Raw genomic sequence first — 24241 nt, 5'->3', positions numbered from 1 at the left:
AAACCTTCAGTCAACACAGACATTAAAAAACTAGGTTTGTGAAAGAATTAGATTGCAAATTTCAGGTAAGCACAATCCAGGAATGCTTCACTCACTAGAAGGAACTCAAGCACTCAAACAGATCATAAAGATTTTAACGTCTACTCAATGAGACCGTCTGGCAGCAATGTACCTGCTTCACCACAACACCCTGAACATTTCCACTTCTTGTACAAATTGTTTCAAATGCCACCTCACTTTCCTACTCAATAGTATTTCTTCAGAGAGCTTCAGAAACTGAAGCTTGTAACTTGACAAGGGAGAACATCAGTAGTGGTGAAAGACAGAAAATTGACAATTCTCAATGATCGTTTTAAAAATAATCCCAGAAACACAAGTATGCACCATTTTCAAAACTGCCAAAACAAAATACAAGCAGAGATTTGCACCTTTATGTTAGGTAAAAAAGGAACACTTCAGATATTTCCACCTCATTCCACCTTCTAAAGCAAAGTTCAACAAGATGGCCTGAATGGCAAATACAGCTAAGCAGCTAAACTAAGGAAACAATCCAAAACAAACCCAACAAAAGAAAAAAGTGGAATGTATACTGTGTACTGTTTTCTTAAGTAATTTTTGGCAGGACTGTAATTTAAAAAAAGAAATATAATTTAGATGAAAACTGAGATATAAAGAAGGCGGTGACAACTATAGCTCTGGAAATTTATGCATCCAATACAAACTGTATCTGATCCTCTTAAACACCAGATAATAGGCTTCAAATATCATCAAAAGACCACCCTACAGCTGTAACCCTATTCAAAAACAGTACCTGTCAGCCTACTGCATAGTTTTATAATAAAGAATTTACTTTTTTTGGATGCTACAAAAGCAGAATTTAAGCTGTTTTATATTAATAACACAAGACAAAATGTTGAAAACCCCCACATGATAACACACAAAGCACTACTAAGAGGGATATTACTATAGTCTACCTTGGCCAAGGGGAAGAGAAGAAAGCAAAATACAAAGAGTTTCAAGTCCACTATGTTTGGTTAACAGAACTGGAACCAAGAATATACTTGCACACTTTCCCCCAGAGGTCAACTCCAGGTAATCCTTGCAGAAACAGAGAAGCACCTGAAGCTGACATCAAGATGTAATGTTTTGAGGCGGGATAAGAATAATTATTCCCAACTCACAAAGATGGATGATGTCAAATGCAGGTCTGAAACATCTTTACATAAAACCACTCAAAACCTGAAACACCCATTCACACAGAGGTTTCTTTTCAGCCATATCTTAAAGGCAGCTATGGGAAAAATTATATGATCTACCAATGAGAAGAATATGTCAACAAGCAGGAGCAGCAGGGAAAAAAAAAAAGAGGCTATTGTGAATCCAAAACTTTCAGACATTAAAGTACCTCTTTGCCTACTCCCACCATCCAAGCAAGTAAAAAGGAAAGAATATACTGCTCAGCTTATATTCTTGAATAGTTTCCCAACAACATCCAAACATTTCCAGCGCATGTAGGTTCCAAGTCTTCTGCTTAACATTTTCACTTATGTCTTTGCACTAGAAGCTGCTTTCTAGAAGCATTAACGTTGAATACATCAGTGAATATAGCTATTCTACTTTCAACACATATCTTCCTAATGCTGTCAGACTGCAGGCACCATCCCATGCGTGGTAGTAAATACAGAGGAGCAAAGACCTCAAAGTGATTTTGGAAAAAGCCTAAGAAAACTTCATTTAAGAAAAAAAAAAAAAATCTTCAGCCGCCTAGGAGATAAGCAATTTTACCCACTTACAGCAAAAAGATTAAAGGATGATTACGATTCAACACAACAAAAACTATGCAAAACCTATTCCTTACATCAAGTTATTTAAACTTACAATAAGATATAGGATAAAAAAAAGTCATATTAATAGTTGAGCTTTTTGATTTGCTTTTTCTTTTAGTATTCCTGAATTTATGCAGTACAGTTATCTATAAACATTTAAGATCAAGTCATTCTTTACAAAGCTTCTTATTTTGGCATAAACGTTAGGACCCTGAGGCTTCAGACGTATCTAGTATCAGAACCTGAAATCCAGACTTTTAATGGACATAAATATTTATGATGGCTTTGGACTTAATTTCTCAAAAGTAAGAAAAATTATACCAGGACAAGTGACTGAAATGTTAAAAAAGGAATAGAAATTGAAAGCTTCTAAAGACATTTAAACAATGAAAAAAATGAATTCTGAAGTTCATTCTAATTTGGTTGCAGAGCAGAAAATCAAGTTCCAAATAGAGCTGCAGTGGGTGTAAATGAAAGATAAGAATAATCAATGGATAAAAAAAAAATGAAGTTATCAAAGTACTATATTCAAAAGAGGAAACTTGAGGGCAGAGGGATACCTGTGGCATATAGGACTACAGAAGAAAAAAACCCCAAAATCTCAGTCACCTTAAAGGCAGCAAGAAGAAAAGAAGTCACAGCAAAGCTATTTATAAATTGCTAGATGGATATTATAACACTCTCAGAGAGGAAAAAATAGAGATATTTACTGAAAAAGCAGAATGATGTACTTGTCTATTATGAGGAAGATGAAGTATTCTCCAGTCAGTAACAGAGGTGGTAGTTATCTAGGCAGAAGAGACAAATACTCCTACAAACACAGAATAAATGCTCCCAACTCAACAGACCTGCATATCTCACACTCAAGGTCCCAAAACAGGTTTAGATAATATCAAATGCTACAAGAATATAATTAACGTACACGCTAACACTGGATGGGAAAGTACCGTGCACAGTAACAATAAGCCCTTTAACTTTTATCATTAATCTTAAAACACAAGAAAGACAGAATAGATTTGATGTAAGAAAGAAATTAATAGTAGTATAATTCTGTAGGGGAAAAAAAAAAAAACAACTTAGCGAGGTTTGGGTTTTTTTAAATGAGATTGCAGTTTGATCAGCAAAGTACAGGTAAAAACATTATGACATGGATATGATATACTAAGTTTTCCAAGGCAATTAAACTTTCAGTTAGAGTTCCATTTTAACTAGGAAAAAGCGTGCATTATTAAATAAAGCTAAAACAGTTTAATAGACATTTCTTCAAAAGCAGTTACCAAAAGAGAACAATTTAGTAAATATGAATGTTTCCATTGGGAATCTGCAAACATCAATACTAGTTGCTAATATGCGATTGCTACTAAAAAAGCAAATCTAAAATCTCCACTGCTAAAACTCTTGGTAGGTAAGTGATAAACACAGGGTCCTTAACAGACATGAGATTTTTACAATAAGCTTGACTTTATCTGTCGGAAATAACAGGTAAATCTGATTTGAGTTTAACAACTGCTCATAGGAAGACTTGCGTTATCAACATGACACCACTGTGAAAGGAGGAAATGTGTCAGTTTAAATTCTTCTAGTAGAGATAAAAGTTCAACATGATATTGGTGGGAGTTCATTTGAAATGCATGAACCATCCCATCAGTTTAGCCCCTCTGAGAGGCTAATCGTTTCCACCAGAGCTGCATTCAAGTGCAGGAGAACCAAATGAGACATTGGTGCATAGAGGAACTCAGCTGGATGACAGTCAGAGCTGTTTCCACTGCCCCAATGTGACTCAAGGAAGCGGGGAGGTGCGTGGCAGTTTAGGGACTTCTACAAAACAGCAGTTGCCTGGACTTGAGTTACACTCCCCTCTTACCTGCCCCCTTCCCCAAAATTTCTTGCGTTCATTTTGAAAAAGATCTAACAATCCTGCATGGATAGTCTGGCTCTCATGCTCAAGAAAGCGTAATCCCAATTGCAAAAGGCTGAAGCAGAACCAGCAGCCCTAACTGAAAGAAGATACAACTGATCACGGGAATAAGGTATAAAAGCATCATCTTCTCTACCATCTTGAATATTGCCAATTACAGACAGGAGACATTTTTCTGAAACATGGACCTCTAGCACAGAAAGAATTACATACAAGAATTGCCTTCATTTGTTTTGGATTTAAGAAAAATCTGTGCCTCTACAAGAACAAATTTACCAGTACACTGGACATACCCAAGAATTATTCCCATTTTAGAGATTAAAATCTACATTTAAGATGAGGAATTAACGAGAGTCCATGCTCCCTAGAACAGAAGTAAACTGTACATAAATGCAATGGAATTTGCCTATTACTATTTAGTAATTAATCCATGAAGCTTAGATTCTCACATTCTATAATATAATTCAAATACAGTCAAATCAAGCATTAAAAAAATTTTTTTTGAAGTGTCTTACCTTTGGTGCATGCACATAATCTGTCTGTGCCCGAACAGTATATCACAGAGACAAACATATCTGGTTCCTCAGTGCCCTCTTTTTTAGGTGGCTCCACTTTGGCCAGAATTTCAAAGTTCGAAAGATCTAGTATTTTTACATATCCTCCCTGAGTAGTTATTACCAGGTGCCCAAGAGTAGAGATCTCAGATCTTCTCTCTCTCCCACTGCCATTTTTAGAAGTTAATTGTATTTCGTCTACAGGCTCCTCACAGTCATCCTCTCGATTATCCAATATATCTGGTGGGAGCAAAATCATTGAGGTAATTGTGTCTTGGGGGTCTTTGATATGCTGGATTTTTACCGGCTCCTCCTCTAGAGTAACTATTCTAGTAGCATAATTCATCTTATAAAGCACTAGGTATCCACCACTAATACTTCTCTGTTCAGGTTGAATTATTAAAGGAGTTGATACATCTGCTGGTGACTCATGTTGGATTACATCAATACTCGTGCCATTCACTACAGCAAGACTTGATTCTAGTTCCCCCTTCCTTCTATTACATAGTGCCGAGTTTAATTTATTTAAATTATTCAAGGCCTCTACTTGATTTATTGCACTCAGAGATTCGACAGGACAAGTCCGCAGTCCTACTAACAAATGAACTCCATCTGCACAAGGAGTGATTGAATCTACACACAGGTTCTCCTCCTCTGCAAACTTTGGCAGACGCAGGCACTGAACCAAAGTCCCAGGCTTGGGAACCATAGAGCTCCACTTGTCCGAGTCCGGAGAAGTTAGGTTGGCTGCAGCATCTGCAAACTGCTGAATGTAAGTCACAGGGGGATCCTGTAACAGCAACTGTTCCTGACTGTCCAGCTCCATTTCAATGATCTGTGGAACTGTGAAACCATCATCATGTATACTTTTACTCATAATATTGTTCATCTGTGAAAAGAGTTTTCCTGCTTTTTCATCAGACTCCTTAATGCTGTATAGCAGCAATACAGGTAAAGTCCTCCTTACCAGAGGGGAATTCAGTTCTGAATTAGTGCAGGATTCATTGTCAGTTGAGCCCTGTTCCGAGACACTCTCACCTCGAGTCCTACTTAAGCCATCCAGTGACCTCTGAGAGTTACTGCTAACAGGAGAGGTAGCAGGTGATTTGTATGTTAATAGACCTCCAGCTAATAAACAAGGAAAGGGAATGTTGTGTTGTTCTAGATGTTTTTCCTTCATCTTTTCACTCTTACAGTTGGCCAAACAGGGATTTGCCCCAAGTTCTTCTAGATCCTTAACCGTGTCTTCCAGAACATTTGCAACAATTTCCCACTGAAGTTTTTCAGGTTGCTGAAGAATGCTGAGAGCTGTTATATCAAGGCTGACTTCCATAGTTTCTTTTTGTGATGTATGCCCTTTAAAACAAAAATGTTTAACATAATATATGTTCAAAAAAAAAGGAATCGTATTGCATATATTATGGACTTATCCTCATAATTAAGCAAAAAGTCACTGCTCTACAGTTTCAATATGTTAAAACATTCCATATGTTCAAGATTTGATAGTCAAGAAACAACAAAAGAGGCCCAGAAACATTCCTTGCATATAGACTAATGGTTCTTCTAATTTTATCAACAAGAATGAAAGTAAAGAGAACAGGACATCAGCCTTTGTAACAAGTCTCCCAGTAAACAGCATTATCTTTCTACCAGTTATTCTACATAGGCTAGACCACCATACTGAAATCCAACTATTTTAATCAACTCAATTCATGTTCTGCCATATATTATTCCCCTTCCTTCCTCGACAATCCAGTACCATCAAAAATCTGCAATTCTGCAGACTCGTTCTCCAATCTTAGTTGAAAAACATGTTATTTTACTCTAAAACTTGATACTTCCCACCATGTAACAGACCACCTAATAGAAAGAACTCCAAGCTATTATAAAACAAAACCCAGTAAAAACTTAAGAGATAACCTAATCAAATTAAACAGTACTGCAAGAATAACAATGAATCAGAAGAGTTCAACTAAATACTGTAGAGATTCAGAAGATTACAAAGGACACCTGTACAAACCCAGATTAAGAGGTCACTTAAGCATAAATGACAGAGCACCATCTTTGCTAATACTTCTGTTGAAAAAAATCCTTTTTACATCTCGAGTCTATTTCCTTGTGTTTATGCACATGCACATGTTCTTTTTTTCCCTACCTGCTGATCCTTACTCAAAGATATAAAGTGGATTATGGAAAATAAGCATATAATCCTCCCTCCCATCAAAATTTCTGACTCAACCTCTAAGAAAATAACACAAGAACACCATGCATACCACTGTTCTGCTTCCATATGAAATCTTTATTCAGGAAGAGAAATACTCTATCAAAGTGCATACCCACAGCGAAACAATCAAGATACAGGAACTCTCTCTGGCAATCCCCTGCATTTAAAGGGTTTTGTACAGCTATAATTTGTTCCCGTTCTAAGTAAGTTCTTTTAACTTGATTTGTGTGGTTTTATTGACAGCAAGGTAAGCAATGCTTGTTGTCAAATAAGACATTTTTTAACCAACAAAGTAGGGTTTTTCTTTTCTCCTGTATGTAATCTCTGCACCACACAAACAGTGACTTAAATATTGGCATTGCTTTCAAGGTCAACGTTTTTCCTTTTTTCTAATACAGTGAATGTAATACCATTGGTTTTGATAGGGCTTTTTTAAAAGCCTGAAAAGAACAACTTCCCTTATGACCTCTAAATTATTATATAACCTACCTGTCACAGATTCTGATCTGGAATGCTCTTCACTGTCTGAATCCTCCAGTAGGTCATCACTGAAAAAAAAAAAAAAATGCATGAATGACACCATGTACACTGTAGCTGCATTCTCATTTTTAATTAAATTTTTAAAAAAAGTAGTAAAAATACAAAGTGTATTATAACCTGGCATTTCTTTTAGTCAGCATTGTACATCCATTGATGAGTTGGTCACAGACACTAACAATACAAAGATTTTTTTCCTCTGTGATCAAACCAGTAGACCAGCTTTCCATTTGCCTCATTCTACTATTGTATTCCCAACAATTCAGCCATAAATGGAATTAAAATGAAACCCAGTTCTCAGGAATCTTTCCAAGAAAAACAAAACCAAACAAACAAAACCTCTAAAAACTGATGACACCTTCTTCAAAGTTCCTCAAAATAGTCTCTGAAAGGTGGAGCTGCCAGACTAGTCTTCAATTCTACCAAGACAATTTTGTAGCTAGTACCGAAAGGGTGTATGAACAGTGTGTTGCTTTCAAAAAAATACTACCAGATGAATCATTTTTTCATAAAAGCAGATTCTGTTCAAGATACCTCTTCAAGAAAAATAGGCCCTTCAGTAGTTCTAAGAATATATGAAGATTTTACGCATCTGGCTTTTCCAATATGAGAAACAATTCCCTATTACAGGCTTTTTACACACAGGAAGAACAGTAATGCCTTTGCAGCTTCAGGTATAACTACTCACAGTACCAAGTCAGATCCCCAAATTTCAACAAACTGGATGCTTCCTCCTCACGCCCAAGAAACAGATCTTTTTTGTCACAAAGTGAAGGTTGATCAGGTTTGAGCCAAGACAGTCACAATTCAATACTTTGATCCTTATCCAGCTTTCCCTTGAGTGGGAAAGTGATAATAAATTTCATATAGATTAAGTGAAATGAAAGATGCTTAGTTCTGAGCAGTGTGATTGTACCGATTATACTATCCTTTAACCAGCTCTTAAAATTGGCTTAATTCTCTAACTCTCAAGGAGTTTACTTTTTAGCCCTAAAGCTACAGTAAAAGTCTATGGTCCAGCGGCTGTTAGGCCCCACACTCTGATGTTGCCCACATTTCTACATATCCTCTTCAGAAAAGCAAGCTTCATATTTCCTCTGCAGTACTGTAAGAATCACACCAAGCTTAAAACCAAAGATTTACTTTCCTGTGCATGTAGCAGTACTGTTACTTTCCATGATGCTAAAGTTTAAGAAGAAACATTCAGAAAACTAGCAAGACTCCCCAGATACCTTTTGTCCTGAGTTTTCCAACAATATTCACTCTTTTGTTTGAGTTTTAGTAATACGAGAAAGGAGTTTCCAGTAACAGACTGTAAGAAGCATAAATGAAAGAATACTGCTTTTTCTCACATGACACTTTCTAAGCACTGGCATACCCTCTAGCTTATCTAAAAGCTTGCCGCAGGGCTGTCTAATTGTTTAGAGTCAGTATGCATGTGTTAAAGGAACAAAATGAAAGCAATTCCTAGCACATCAACGTAATTTATTTTCAGAATGACATAACCAGAAATTACGGAGAAGCAATCAGAGAAAGGCACGTTCCAGAAGTCCACGAGTAGCCTTTACTTTCAAATCCTGAAATGCATAATCCATAACTAAAATGAAAAGCTGTTCCAAAACTTATATTCCTTTCTCTTTTTTCTCTGCCTCTGGAACATCAGCACAGGGCAGCAATAAGATTTGGTATCTCTCTTGTTAGTGGAGTATAAAAACTGAAACAACAGGAATAAAATGGAACTGGCTTTAAAGATAAAAAACCAATAATCTAAATTTCTAAGTGTTGAATTGTGTACAGATACACAATGATTAAAAAAAAAATCTCCATGAAAAAAAATAAATCTTACCAATCTTACATTTCACAAAGCATGACTTAACTAAACGGCATTTCCCACTTACACAGCAGCATTTCGTATTTTTAATTTTGTAGATTGGCATACCTGTCTCCTTCTAATTTTGGTATATCTGAGCAGCTAGATGAATCTTCTAGCCATGCTAGTGTTGGTCTCCTTGAGTCAACCCCTGAGCTCTGTTCTCCTGATAACATAAGTTGCTGCACAATAGCTGGATCATATGCATTGATCTCAAATTTTAAGTGGACCTGAGAAATAACAACAAAAAACAGAAAAGGTCTTTGATTTAAATCGAGATATGCTTAATCAGTAATTAGTTAATAAAACTGGTTGTTTATATTGCATACCTTCATAAGTTTGGAAACATCCCATATGCAGATCTTTCCTCGTTTCGTTGCAGCAGCTAGAAAATGAGGACAACTTCCAGATCCAAAGCAGGCTATTCTGTCAGTGCCATCTGTGCAGGGAAATTGTGCTGGACTTGTTGCCAGTGTGACTGAAAGAGGTACATTCTGAGTGTGCTCACCCTTGACAAATGGGCAGTTTGGGGAATGTCGCTCATGTTCAGACCTTTTCATATTGAAAACAAACATAGCAAACATTGATTTCTTACTGTGAAAAATATACACATCATATACAAACTCAGCCCTTGAAGTGAAGCTGAAACAGAACTGTTTGAACTGTACTGCAGTCAACCATACAAGAGAGTTCTGAAGTTACTAACACAGCTTTCCCTGCTGTTTCTCAATTGCAGACTGTATTAAAGCCTTTGATCGCTTAATGGATATTCATATTCAAATGGAGGAATCTAACACAGTGCTCTTAATATAATAAATTCATTTAAAAAGATAATTGTTCTACGGGCAGTAGCCCATCATGTTCTCATGAAGAAAAGCACAGATTAAATTCTACAGAACGTACATTACAATTCCAATATTATGACATATTATTGTAAGTAACCTTAATAAGATGAAGCAACGTCCTGTCTTTAGTTCTACATCCACACTTACAAAAATCAAAATTGAAAACAGTCCTGAATGACACATTGACCAAGAAGCTTGAAAAAAAACCCTTCTAATCGCAATATATACCTAAGGCAGAGACATGGCAAAGAGCAGTTACACTACTACAGAATGTCTGGAAACTAACAAGGGAAAGAAGGAGACAAGGACTATGAAGATAATATTACAAAGGAAAGTTTCCAACAAGTCAGGAATCCGATGTATTCAAATAATGATTATAAATTACCAAATAATCAAGACAAAAACTACGTTAAGAACCCTTTTAAAATCAATGTAAGGTCCTGCATTTCTGTTACTATGCACAATTTTAGCTGATCAGGAAACTAGTAATGGATCTTGCAACTTCCCATAAAAGGCAAATATGCACTGCATGGCCATTGCAGTTTAAGAACTTAAAAAGAGATGTGTTCTAATCACAATCATACAGAAGATTGAGTTTAGATCCCTGCAGAGAAATGTTGGCTGTCATCTTTACCATGGAACAATTTGAAATGAAAGAGCAAGTCAGAATTAAGAAATAAAACCAACTACAATTTCTTGGGTTTAGTATTACACAGAAATTTGACACAGTACAGGGAATTATTTTGTGATTTGTCCCATGGAATCATTGTGGAAATCCATTCTTGTCAGTGACACTCCCTAAACTCACCAGAAATCCAATAGAGATAATGTTGATCTTTGCCCTCCAAAGATTTTTAACCTCTTCTGCAGAAAATTAAGTCTACTCCAAACATCATTGAACTTACCAAGGTTCATCTGTAGGCTCCCAGCATACCAAACACACACTACAGGTAAAGCACATGGCTCTGTCATCTCCTGATGAAGCAGGCTATAAAAATAAGAAGAAACAGTTGGAATTTAGATAGCTATGTACTATGAAACACTTTAACTAGGTGATCAAGTCCTCTCCTTCTTCTAGTGGCATAGCAAAGCACCGCATCAAACATATAAAGGGCCACAAATTACATACTATAAAGTGGCAGTATTTCACATTAAAAAAAAAAGGATACACCACATTACTAGAGAAGAGATTCAGAACCAACACCTGTGCAAGCCACTGGATAAAAACCACATAGACATAGAACAGGACTCAGCATCACTGCTAAAATTTTTTTTTCCTTTGGAAAAAGTTCACAAGGTTCAAAAAAATTTAGAACCTCAGCAGAATAACTGTACATCTGCACGCTTGGAAAAACAGGGTTTAAACAAGTATTTCCTATTATGCCTTCAATCTGCTGGAATATAAAGTTTTCTATATCACTCCTCTGCAAAGAACAGTTGTTAATAACTTGAAGTGGCAGAGGAAAAAGAATGGAAATTTCCATTCTCTTAAAATTTGGCATTTTCATGACCACATTTCAAGTCACCAAGATATGCTTGGGAATATGCAGATGCAGTTCTAACATATGAATTCCCTGCATTTCTCCTCCTGAACACGTTTAAGAAATCCTCCAAAAACTTTATCCACTTGCACCTATCAGGCTTTTCAGTTGACATAATGAGGCAGACAATATTGATGTCAAATGATACGCACTGCCTAGCCATCGTTATCTAAATCCATAATTAATTTTTTTATAGTAGAAATAATTTCAAAGAATGAAAAATGGAAATAAGCAAAAGTAGCGGAATAAAATGTTGAGGTTGTATTTATTCACTAAGCTTAATAATGTCATAATGTGATCTAGGACCGTTGTTTGTTACAATACAGTTTAAGTCCCACTAGGAAAGTATGGTTAGAGAACTCTATGTCAAGCTTACTGCTTTTTTTGCTTTACTTATAATAGAAAAAGTAAGGATATCTACTCAACAATCTAACAAGGAGAAAGAGAGACTCTATATAACAACGAACTTCATCTTTATTATTGTTGTTTAACTCAGATCAATTTGAAACTTAAAAGTGTTTTATATGCTGAAGTTCAGAACAGTATTTTCTGTGATCTGTACAAAAAAAGAAGCAACCTCAAGGCATGGAAAAAATCTGAAACTTAAAAAAAAAAAAAGAGCTGAATGACAAACTTTTTCATTATGTTTTTTGCATCATTGAAGGAATCCATTTAAAAAAAGAATTCCCGTGCTCCCCAAACCTTCACCTAGGGAACAAACACTAAGAACAACTAAACCTTTTACCTGGTGATAGAACCCAGCTTGAGCCATAGGATCTGGCTGTGCCCACCTATAACCCACGTGAGGCCATGAAGTGAATGTTTCCCGTCTGTTAGCTTCACTATACATCAAAGACCTAGAAAGGTGAAAAATTCTACATTACCCAAAACTGCCATTTAGAATAAAAAAAGTAAACTATTTATGAGATATTTTCAATGCTTTAGTAACCATTAGAAATACTACAGATGGTTATCTATAACTTATTCTTAAAATTATCATTAACTATTACAGAAAAGTTACAAAGTTCTCTCACTTGGGTGCCTAAAGTACATCCTCAGCAAAAGACCAAAAGCAATACAACAACCTACAGGCCTTAAAAGCAGGATTAATAAAATAAGCTTCCAGGTAGCCTATTTGGTCTAAGTGCAGAAAAGCATCAGATATCCAAAGCTACTCTGCATTTAGGGAAGATGCAGAATCTAGCCCAATAAAAAACCCCAACTCCCTAGCAGTTCTAACATGACAGCTACTGCAAAAATTTGGGTTTATTAGTTGAACAGATATGAATATGCATATTTAAAAATACTGCAAAGCAATATTTTAGGCTCAACTGAATACATAGTACAAACCCCAAACATTCGTCACTCATTGCATACTATAATACTTAAAAACTATGAACTACTAAGTCACAAAATATGAACTCCTCTGCAGCTCAACATCTATAGAGAAAAGAAGCTCCTCTCTTTTCCACCTTCACTCAGTACATGTCCCTCATCTGAAATAGTACACAAGAAACAACTATCAGCTTTTCTTTTTCCTTGACAGAAGTTTGTTCTCCAGTATCATCCCAAGAACTAGTGCTGCTAGATGGAGAAATGCCTCACTTCTTGTTTCTGCCCCTCAATTTCAGGAGATTTTTGCTGTCTTATAAGAGAATGGATATATTAAACATTTCCTACCAAGGAAGTAAACTATTCTTGCAACACTCACGTAAGGGCTGTCTTAACATTATACCATCTTAAGAGAGAGATCTCGGAGAGCTCTAATTGAAAATACAATATGGCAAGGGACAGGTAGACCTGGAAGCTTGGGGAGGGGAAGTAAGACATGAAATCAATTTTATTAAATTATTTGAGCTGTAAGAAATGATAATACGCTTGCAAAATAATATTTGTACAGAAACTTTCAAGAAGGAATTAATTTATAGACTTAGAAGATTTATCAGTATTCTAACTGGTAAGTCTCAGCTTATGAAGGTTAAAATAATGGGTTACTTGCTTGTGTACACATTATCACCTGGATCACAAAGAGATGAAGCAACAACCTGAGGTAAAATTTGCTCTGACCCTAAACACACAGCAGATGACTAGAGTTCAGAAGTAGCGCATATATATATATATATATATACACACTCTGCAAAGGTAACAACTTCCTAAACTTCTAAAACACAAAACATGGGCATAACTCTCTCTTGTATGAAGGAAAAGGAATTGATTTCATGACACAGGCATAGTATGTATGTTCTATCTTTGGTAGACAAATGAGTGCTCTCTTTGCATTCAAAAGAGGCTCTTAAAGCTATGCAGTTTCTGAACATCTCAACATTACAGTCTCAGTAAGGTTTCAGTACTAGTTTGAGTAAAGCCAGTAACTTAAGTATGTAGTCATACACACCGGACTGTTCAGATAAAACCCATAATCAAACATGATGAAGAGTAAAGCCTAGATGAACTTATCACATTAACGTGTTACAATACCACCTAGGGACCTATATTTAGGGCTGCAATTGTTACCTTTCTGAAAGTATATGTTGGGATTAAGAGCAAAGTGAATTCAATTTGCCTGGCATTAAAGTCAGAAACCAAACAAAACAGTCTTGTGGGACCCATAAAGGTTTCTTTAAGTTTAGTAATATGTACAGCGCGTTATGCATTAAACAGTTAATTAGCGGTATGTGTAAGAGCAAGAAAGTACAGAATAGGACTAATTCCTTTGGCAAATAAACTAAAATCATCTAAGAGCTTATTCTGACATAACTAAGGGGTAAAATTCATCACTTATTTTGTCTTAATATACCTGTCCACAGACCGACCAGGTCCCACACCAAGTTCTGGTCGTGCGCTGGGTAAGAGGTAAGATAACCTATCCATCACAGAGGATGCTACAGGTAAGGCAGCAATATTTTGATTTATCTTCTTGAGTTCATTTACAATGGCACTGGCGACAGACTTCAAAACATGATGAGGAAGGTGGAACATAACCGTTGCCCACTAAATTAAGAAAAAAAAATGCCTCGTTTAAATTTTAAAATTTTAACATCTAAACAATAAATAGATCACAAAAGAGTCAAAAGCAAAAACAAATGCACATCTTGCACCCTCTCTTGATTTCAAGAAATAATACAAGAACAGACACACAAAAGCAACACGGACAAAATGCAAAGAAAGTCAGTAACTTCAGGTTTTAAGCTCAGTTGGGTTTATTAGTCGGGTTTATCAGCAAGAAACTAACCTTGTTTGTTCTCTTAACAAGTGAAACTTCACACAGAGGAACTAAGGAACACATAAGACATTCCATCCTCTTCAAACAAAATCCACCACACTAAGTCAAGCATTTTGTATGCTTCAATAATGGTAGCCAAGCAAATTAGACTTGGAATCCATGTTAAACAAAACAAATTCTTACCTTTGCAACTTTATGATTTGCTGCTGTTTCATGTGAGGTATTTTTTAAACCATCCTTCAGTTGTGTAATGAATAAGTCATATCCCTCTGTGCTAGAAACATCTACTTTTTCTATGCAAGCAGATAACAGCTGCTGAGCCTAAAATGCAGATGTGCAAGAAAAGTTAGCATCCACATTGAGTAACTACAGACAAGAATTACACCTGTTTCCTTACTCCGAGAAATGTAATTTGTCATATCCTACTTTATCATATATTATATCAGCATAATTCCCATAAAAGGCCCAGAGTTGAGTAAGCAGTTCCAAATTTTACTTTGTAGGCCAATCAATGGATAAACTTCAGCAATAGTGACAGTAATTTCTACAAGTTCCCTCAAGGGCAATATTACCAAATGTTAAACAAGTCAGTCATATAAACAATTAAAACAGAACATATATTAAAGCCAAGCAAAAAGGAGACATCTATTGCCCAATGCTTTCCCTTCAAAAGGATTCATTCAGCTTTAGGGTCAAAAAGTGAGAGCAAGAACAAAGTCTTGACATTTTTCTCAGTAACTGTGTGTCTTAAAAAAAGTAGATGATCATGAGAAAAACAATGTTGCAACAAAATTAGAGATAAATTACTTGTAATGCTAGTATAATGAAACTGAAAAATGAAGCAGAAAAAAACAGGCTAGTTTAGAATCTAGAAATTCTAAAAACTCAGAAATAACGCATCTGGAAAAGAACACTATAAACATCCATTTATAGACTTTTTTTCTGCCAAGTGCCATCTGTTTCTACCTTGTCCCTCTGTCTGCTAACTTCATGTCGACAGGTAAGATTTAAAGGTACACTTCACGTGCAAAGCACGGAGTATTCTGTATCTGTTGTTAGGTGGGCTAACATCTGAAAAACATTATATGAAATCTTTCAAGTTACAAACACAGGGAAGTATTTCCCAAGGGCAAGGGCCAGCCAGTCCTTTAAACAGCCACAAAGTGCTCCAAAAAGAATGGGCCAAACGGCCATTTGGTTACGTCCTTGAGGAGTTCAGGGGAAGAAAGACAGAAATGAGGCAAATCAGTTCCCTAGCTAAGGCTGTTTCTATTTCTCAGATTTTCAATAAAAAGACAATTACAATTCTTGTGGCATCTCATACTTCCCAAGTCTCTTCCAGATGACAGAACAACAACAGACAGATTGTGGAAGTTCATAAATTTACAGTGTTCTACAGGGAAGTAAAAACAGCATAGAGGCTGCATCACAACTTGTCAATGCTGCCAATTACAAATGCATAAAGATGCACTGCATTACCAGCAGATCAATCATACAAAAAGACTACTTAAATTAAGTGCAAAAAATTGCAGAAAAGTTCTAGAGACTAACAAAAATCAAAGGCTCTTGCCTGGATAAAGGTTCTTGACCTTCCTGTGATGAAAAAGGTGGACTGACGCATTTGTATGATTTTGCTTAATATTTACCAAAATTTTCTGAGGTCTGGGTACCTCCTCTTCAAAATTAAAAGTAAGAACTGAAGACTGCTAATGTTCTTCCTCCCACCTTGCTGATTTGGCCATTTGAATTCCCCAAATCTGTTCCTACTGAACTATAATATTTTCCCATTTTTTTCTACAGGAAGGAGCTTTACAGAGAAGTGCTCTATTTTAACCTTGAAATAAGGGTCTGTAAACTCTTTAGAACCAAAGAATCTTCAGCTATGACACAAACTTACAGGTTGTATTGAACCATGTGAGACTGCAAACCAGTGACAGCAAAACTTATGAAAGGAAATGCTGACCTCTGTCAGTCTCTTCACACTCAGCCACATACACCAAGATTTTGTAGTTACCCACAAAGGGTGTAAAAATTATGCCAGTGGCAGCAAGCCTGAGGAACCTAGAAAGCTCTCTTCAGAGACCTCTATGAAGCAACATTTTATTGCTGTTACTCCTACTCAAGACAAGTAGTTAAAAACCTCACATATAACACACATTCTTGGTTCATAATAAGCACCTATTATTCAATACTCCAAGAGCACATATTTCAAATCAATGCTCAGGATAAATTTTTGTTGGTGGTGCATCATTCAATATAAATTTATTTCTTACAGAGATGAGTGAGAAGTGCTCTTTTCACAGAGTACTTTAAAGATTCAGAATCTGGATCTAGTAGTCCAGTTTTGTTTTTTCAACTGTAAGCACTATTCGAAACATTAGCATTGGCAGATGCTCTATACTTTTCCCAAACAAAGAATTAATCTCGCTTGTAATTAAAATTGTTGTACAGATTTACTTCCCAGGTCTATTACTTCATGACCACTACAAAGGTGAAAGCTACTTTCCTCATCATGAAGTGCCTTAGAATAGAAGCAATTGTTAGCTATCTTGTATTAGGCAGCATTTGAAAATAAGAATGTACATGCTACCTAATAAGTGCTATGCTAGCTGAAGGTAAACCAATGCAACAAAACCCTAAGCATTACACTCTAAGCAAAAATGTATACATTAGATTCCCTTAAAGTGGTACTAAATGCTTGACTATATTGTCTCAAACCAGGAGGAACTGTGTTACGGCTGTGAGAGTCCAAACATAAAAGAGAAGCTAGGTTTGCAGGGAAAAAGAGTCTTTCATTAGGCCAACTGACCTAGCTAGAAAAGTTAGATTCCAGCATTAATTCTTCACATGTAGAAACACCACATTAGCTGACTTTAATTGTCTTTTTTTCCCGAAAGCCTAAAACAAAAAAATTCAAGGATGCCTAGCAGCCCAGACTGACTTCTAGAAGTACGTATAGATTCCATACATAAGCACTGACAAAGCTCTGGAAATGAGTCCTTATTTCTGGTCACTAGAAGTTCTTATGTCTGAAATAACATGCTCTTGATGAGGCAAGCTCTTACTTGTTTGAGACACAGATAACTGCAAAAAGCTATTGCCCTATGACAGCTAGTAACTAAGAAACTTTTCTGTTACATACTGTTAGAATCACACTAGAAACTCAGGGTCAAACATCTGGTTTCAGTATTTCTGACAGTTATTTCCACCCCCCCCCCCCGCCCCGCCCCCACCCCCACACCTTACCTCTGTAACCGGCAATTCAAGCTGAACCACATCATCTTGTTCTGAAACAGGCGTTTGCAGAGCTGTGTCTAACAGTAAGATGCCATTGAGATCTTTCCTACATCCTACTGCATAATCGTCCACAAAGATCACTTTATCCACAGCAGAAATATACTGACATTTCACCCGTCCACCTGGTTTAGCTATAAAGGGAAAGACAAAAAGCAAGATTCGATTAGAAAACAGCTTTTATAAAAAGACCTTTAATATCTGTTCTGGAAAGTAATGTTAACACTTCAGCAAAATCTTCACTTCTTGAAATGATCAAAACCTAGCTTCTTAGCTACTACAACTTTCACCAAACTTTTATATTTCCTACATCAAAAAACAAACAGCCAAAATCTGTACATCCCATCAACAACTACAACCATTTTATTCCTATAATGGAAGCCATCATTCAAGTCCTGCTCTTATCAGGAGGCCTAAACTAGTGTTTTCAAGTCTAATGTAGATGCCTGATGTACTTGATGTTAGTTGACAATCAATAATAAGAATTAAATTGTACAAATCAGCATGAAAATTAAGACAAAATTAAACTACCATTAAGGCTGATTAACATCATTTCATCAAGCAAAACAACACTCAAACTTCTGAAAACTAAGTACAGTATATAACATGTGCCAATGCTACACATGTTCCTTGAGACACTAAGGTAGCTTATTTCTGCTCAGTCCTGCACATGTGATGTTGGTAACAGGTTAGAGAAGTTTGGTGGGAGTGGAGGAAGACTGTCAGCAGATAAATAAGGAAAGGCTGTAGCAATGGATATTATCCCCAGAAATGTTTAATGTTACTTGACATTATGATGTGCCTAAGCTGGATGGATTGAAACTAAACCCATGTAATATGCTATCTGTATAGAAGGCAAATTGCTTTAATTCACGGAACGCATAAGCTGCTGCTACAGAAGCAGACTGTATGTATAAGTATATGGACACATCATCCAAAGGGCAAAGCTGAAATCACTGGATCGTCAACACAGATCTCTTCTTGTTGCACAGGAACAGGAGTTTCATTAACTTTTGCATTAATCAAGTCCCGTCTCTGTTCTCCTCTTTCCTCAGACACTAGATACTGTTTTTATTATGAATAATTAAAAATCACCATTTAGGTAGCTAGTATACAGATGAAGCATCCAGATAAAGACAGCTACATAATTCTGTCATCTTCACACTTTGATATAGTTAAATGGAAATTAAAACTTCTCCAAATATAGGGCACATCAATCCGACCACATTGCATTTGTGGTATCCTCTCTCAAAAACTCAGGTCAAGAATAGTTGTCAGCTGCCCTTCTCACCAAAATTTTGGAAACAATGACTCATATACTCTCAAAATATAGGACATATGCCTTTGCCTGCATGAAGTATACTCCAATTGTAATCATTGCTGTAACAGTCAGAAACCCTTCAAAAGCCCTGGAATCACTTGATAGTTGTGAAGTCGTTAGTCCTAGCTCAACAAAAACGGGTCCTCTGAATGGCAAATCAACTAGTTCCAAACTGTATTTTTGCCAATACACTGGCGTTCCTTGCACAAGACTTTCTACAGACAACACAGCTGCAGGCAAGGAAGTAAGCCATTCTACAGAAAAATAACAGTTTCGACAAAAATTCAAATACAAGTTTTAATGTCTTTAAAAGCATTAGTTTCAACAATGTACTGGAAACTATTATGTAAATATATCGAAAGGTATCTCATGCCCTAAACTAGAAACCTCAGTAGATTCACATGGTGTTTGCAGTCTATTCAGTGTGATCCAAGTGATGGATCACTACAGGACACTTTCTTTAACCCATCACTTCTCTCCTCCTCCTTCCCAGAGAAAATGGGAAAAGCAGCTCACCTTTTCTGGCAGTGCCAACACCATGAACACTTTCTTTTGCAGTTTCCTTATTTTCTGTCAAGCACAGGAGTACGCTCATGCCCTATGACCAGGAGTTCAGCAGCCTGTAGGAGCCCCCCAGGCTAAACCATTCTTATTTTATCGTTTCTCTAGTGAAGTTAGTGAAATCTCATGTCTAAACCATCAAATGGCTAACTAATATCCTCTGTTTAAGTAGTCCCAATTTTTAGAAGCCAATGAAGATTACTAATGAGGTAAATAACATGCCTAATCAACATAATATTTCTGCTCCGTTAAGAAACAAAACAAAAAGTTATAACTACAGCACAAGAAATATATTGCCTAACAGCTGTGATTCTCACTGTGCTGGTTAATATTTTGATTGGTTACATTGACAGAAACACTTTGGCCAAACTATCTCAAGAAAGTTATTTACAGTTGTGGTTTTATTCTATTTGAAGCACATAAAAACAAAACAAGCTCCCTTAGCCTAAGTTGATGGAGCTTCAGGGAAATGACTCAATCAATATTTAGTGTCGTTCCAACACCCTGGGAAACACATTCTGCAACTGACTGGTTTATACTCTGAATAGCCTCTGAACTGTTGACAAGCTTTTTTGCAAACTTAGGAGTTTAATTTTGAAGTTCAGAAAACACATTTCAAGATGGTTCTACTACGAGTCACAAACTTTATCATAGTTCACATATGGTTGGCCATATGATTAAAACAGTAGGTTGAGAACCAGGAAACTAAAGAATTTAGAAGTCACCACTATAGAAGAAGTCACCACTGTAAAAGAAATGCCTAGAAAAGTTTAATCATTCTCAAAGCAGTGGCAGAAGGGTCCTTCTAACTCAGGATCAATGTTTTACAATATGCCAAAGGACTCCGACCAATATCCTTTGAAAAACCTACTGGTGGCACTACAACATTAGGTCCTGCCTGTCCGGCCTGGCTAAGTTTACTAGCAATAAGTAGTGATCACAATCTTCAAAAATCACAGTTCAAAAGTTTCACATAAACTCACTACATGACTTAAACCAGATCATCAAAACCCAATTGTTATTCTCATTTTAGCCCTCATTCCTTCAGCTGTAATTTATTTTGGGTGGTGGAAGGAGAAATAGCCATTCAAAGTTTTTAACAATGTTGCTTTTCAGTCTTGGCACGAGTGGATCATAGCTTCCCCAATATCTCCGACTTAGCCATCTAGGATTAAAAACAAAACAACTCACAAAGAAGTCATTAAGCCTTTTGTCAGTTCCTATAAGGAAACCTGGCAGGCTGCTAGCATGCTAGAAGTGCAAGCCCAAGAGCATACTACATTATGGTATGTCATCCATAACAACCTTAGAACTAGCAACCTGAAAACTTAGAACAACAGCAAATAAACATCAGATTGCAGAAATGAAGAATTTGAGAACAGGAACATTCCCCCTTGTCATGGTTTAACCCCAGGAGGCAACCAAGCTCCACACAGCTGCCCACTCACCCTCCCCCCACTCCTGGCCGGTGGGATGGGGGAGAGAATCCGAAGACCAAAAGTGAGAAAACTCGTGGGTTGAGATAAGAACAGTTTAATAATTGAAATATAATGAAATAAAATAATAATACTTCCATTACTTGCCTGTAATGGAAAGTAAAACAACAAAGAGAGGGAGAGAGGAACAAAACCCGGGGGGGAGGGGGGAGTGATGCAATTGCTCACCACCCGCTGACTGATGCCCAGCCAGTCCCCGAGCAGTAGTCACCGTCCCCCAGCCAACTCCCCCCAGATTATATACTGAGCATGACGTCATATGGTACAGAATATCCCTTTGGCCAGTTTGGGTCAGCTGTCCTGGCTATGCTCCCTCCCAGCTTCTTATGCACCTCCTCACTTGCAAAGCATGGGAACCTGAAAAGTCCTTGACTTAGTATAAACACTGCTTAGCAACAACGAAAACATCAGTGTGTCTCATGCTAAACACAGTACTATACAGCTACTAGGAAGAAAATTAACTTTATCCCAGGCGAAACCAGGACACCCCTCTGCCTTCTTTGTTTTGAACAATACAGAACAGATCAGCAATTTCCTGTGATCAAAATCTGACCTACAAAAAATATTACAGAAAAGCTTGTTTGGAGAACACATAACAGTCTAAGCAGCAACTATTGTGCCCCCTTGTCTGCAGGCATTAAGATGAACCAAACTAATTAGAGAATTAGCCTTGCATTTCAAGAAGCAGAAGATGAAAAAGCTTGTCTTCATTTCTCTGCTATAGATAGCTTTAGCCTCAAAGCTTTAGAGCTTAAGAGAAAGTGGCTACCACCTGAATATGCATGGCCACCATCATGAAGAGATGTAGGTTAATGTTGATAGTAACACCTCTGATCTTTTCTAAAAAAGTTAATTCACCTTGAAAACTGCTAGCCAGGAATGGCACTAAAACATATCACAAAGTCAGTAATTCTCTTGACAAGAAGCTCCCAATGCAGCGCATGCAAAAAACACAAATAATTTCTAAATTACAGTAAACTAACACTTTTATCTGCACCTATAAAGTGAGAGTGGTAAACACATGCATCATAGCACTAACTCCATAATGCTAAGATCCAAGACCAATCAAATATCTAAAGGAACACCTGTAACTTCGATCTATGAATGCAACTAGGTCTTTAGATTAAGAATTAAAGTAACATTTTTTGAGAAATAGAAATCCCATCAGCTCAGCAAAACACACATACTACGTGCACTGATACCAGTTTTTGCACTTCCAATTTAAACTAGAATATCCAAACAATATCTCAGTACTCAGTTCAAAATACTGCAACCCTGGGAAGCTAAAAAGTCTCAGGACTTCAAAAGCCCTATATATCCTATTGACTTTGTATCATTAGATTAGAACACCAAGCTATTTAAAGGCAAGAGGATCCAAAAACTCAAGAGAGGGGAATGGTACAACTGCAGAAGTCATTAAAATTTACTGTTAGAATTAAAAATAAAATTTCAATCTTCCCCTTTCTATTCTGAAGTGTGGGTGTAAAGCTTCAAGTTTAGGAGATATTATCACTCATGTAATATGCATGGTAATATATGTGGTATTATAATATTCAGAAGCCAGGTTAGCGGACAGCAAAACTATCCTTTCCATTAGAGACAGAAACGCTTCTTGCCAGAACATTGCTCAGCTACTTCTCATACATCTTTCATATGTACCTGGGATTAAAAAACCATATGTATCAGTTGTCCTCATTTGTTGCGAGGCAGGTGCCTTTCCTATTGCTACCATTTCACATAATCATAGAACCAACTGAAAAATCCAGTTAGCAAGTATACCATCCCACTGTGTGCTACCTAAGTAACACAAGTTTGCCAAGGCAAGCATCAGAACACTTGCAGTTTGAGGAAGTTCTACAGTACAAACAAAAAAACCCCTGTCTTAAAGTTTAACTTGCTGCCTTAACTTGCTGTATTTCCAGGAAACTATTTTGAACTAATACTACATAAAATCAAAACTATGGATTGGTTGCAAAGGGTAACATTTTCACACAAAAGAGGACAAAAAGCAAACCACTGCAAGTCTGGTTTAAAAAGGAGAAAGTTGTCTCTGAATTGTTTTACATCAGCAGCTCCCAAAGGAAACAAAGACACGGTGGTTATGAACATTGGGAACACAGTAACGAGAAGATGGCTAAGGCATGGCCAAACCAGGCCATGACTGCTCATCATTACTGAATTTATCAGTTATAGATTCTCTCTTGTTCCTCCTCTTCTCCTCCTCACCTACATCTTCAGTGGAAACTTCAGCAGTGCAGTTTTATCTTCCAGGTCCAGGCCCAGCCCCTTATTTGCTCTAAACATCACCTCAGCAAAGCACTCTGCTGCCACCATGAAGAGATTCCATGGGTCCCTCCTTTCCCAAAACAAAAGCATTCTCAGAGTTGAGGAAAGGATAGAAAGGAATCTATTGGACAAAAACAAGTTCAGGTTGCTATTTTAGACAAATTATGTAGACGGATTTAAACCAGCTATACACAAACATTTTCTCTTTTGTATTTCATTATATACACACACCTCCATCTGCCACATCACCTGGAAGAGCAGTCCAAAATGACTGAATAAAGCAAAAACACATTCAGAGCGGAAACAGGAAAGAAAACTGAAAATGTTCTCCGAACAGCAAGAATGCTAAAGGACGCAGAAATACCCAGCTTAACATCACAAAGTGCCTTCAAACTCCCGTATTTGCCAAAACTGGATTTAGTTAACCAAGTACAAGACATGTCATCTACAGTTTATCTCTTCCTTTAGCAACAAACAGGACAGAATTGTTTCAGTATCAGTTTCATTATATGATAGCAGGTTTTAATAATCCTTATTAGAGTAGGAAGATGTGTTATTTGGGCCAAAGCATTGGAGACTGCCACATGAATATTAAGTAATGTGTCTGATCAAGCAACTACTAACAGAAGCTTATATTAACACTTAAAAGGTTTCAGAACATAAAAAAAACCCACTGAGATCAAGGCAGTTCAAATCTCACTAGCTTTGCAGGCATAGGGTCCTCTTCCACTCTACAGACTTAAAC

The 24241-nt window shown here is 36.8% G+C and overlaps 1 protein-coding gene across 1 annotated transcript in view; it reads right to left on the bottom strand.

The window, feature by feature from the left end:
- BIRC6 (baculoviral IAP repeat containing 6) overlaps positions 1 to 17961 on the bottom strand; it is a 171375-nt gene extending 153414 nt beyond the window's left edge. The window contains exons 1-9 of the mRNA XM_009331049.1: positions 17785 to 17961; positions 14722 to 14859; positions 14113 to 14306; positions 12061 to 12172; positions 10680 to 10762; positions 9259 to 9481; positions 8999 to 9159; positions 7012 to 7070; positions 4260 to 5654 (exon numbers count right to left, since the gene is read on the bottom strand). Coding sequence (XP_009329324.1) covers positions 4260 to 5654; positions 7012 to 7070; positions 8999 to 9159; positions 9259 to 9481; positions 10680 to 10762; positions 12061 to 12172; positions 14113 to 14294 — 2215 coding nt within the window. The 5' untranslated portion in view covers positions 14295 to 14306; positions 14722 to 14859; positions 17785 to 17961. The remainder of the gene's footprint in view (positions 1 to 4259; positions 5655 to 7011; positions 7071 to 8998; positions 9160 to 9258; positions 9482 to 10679; positions 10763 to 12060; positions 12173 to 14112; positions 14307 to 14721; positions 14860 to 17784) is intronic.
- Between the last annotated feature and the right edge of the window lie 6280 nt (positions 17962 to 24241).

This window comes from Pygoscelis adeliae, unplaced genomic scaffold, assembly GCF_000699105.1.
Source record: "Pygoscelis adeliae isolate BGI_AS28 unplaced genomic scaffold, ASM69910v1 Scaffold218, whole genome shotgun sequence".
Lineage (NCBI taxonomy): Eukaryota > Metazoa > Chordata > Aves > Sphenisciformes > Spheniscidae > Pygoscelis > Pygoscelis adeliae.
The sequence above is the reverse complement of the archived record's forward strand: the minus strand, read 5'-3'. Positions and strand labels throughout refer to the sequence as shown.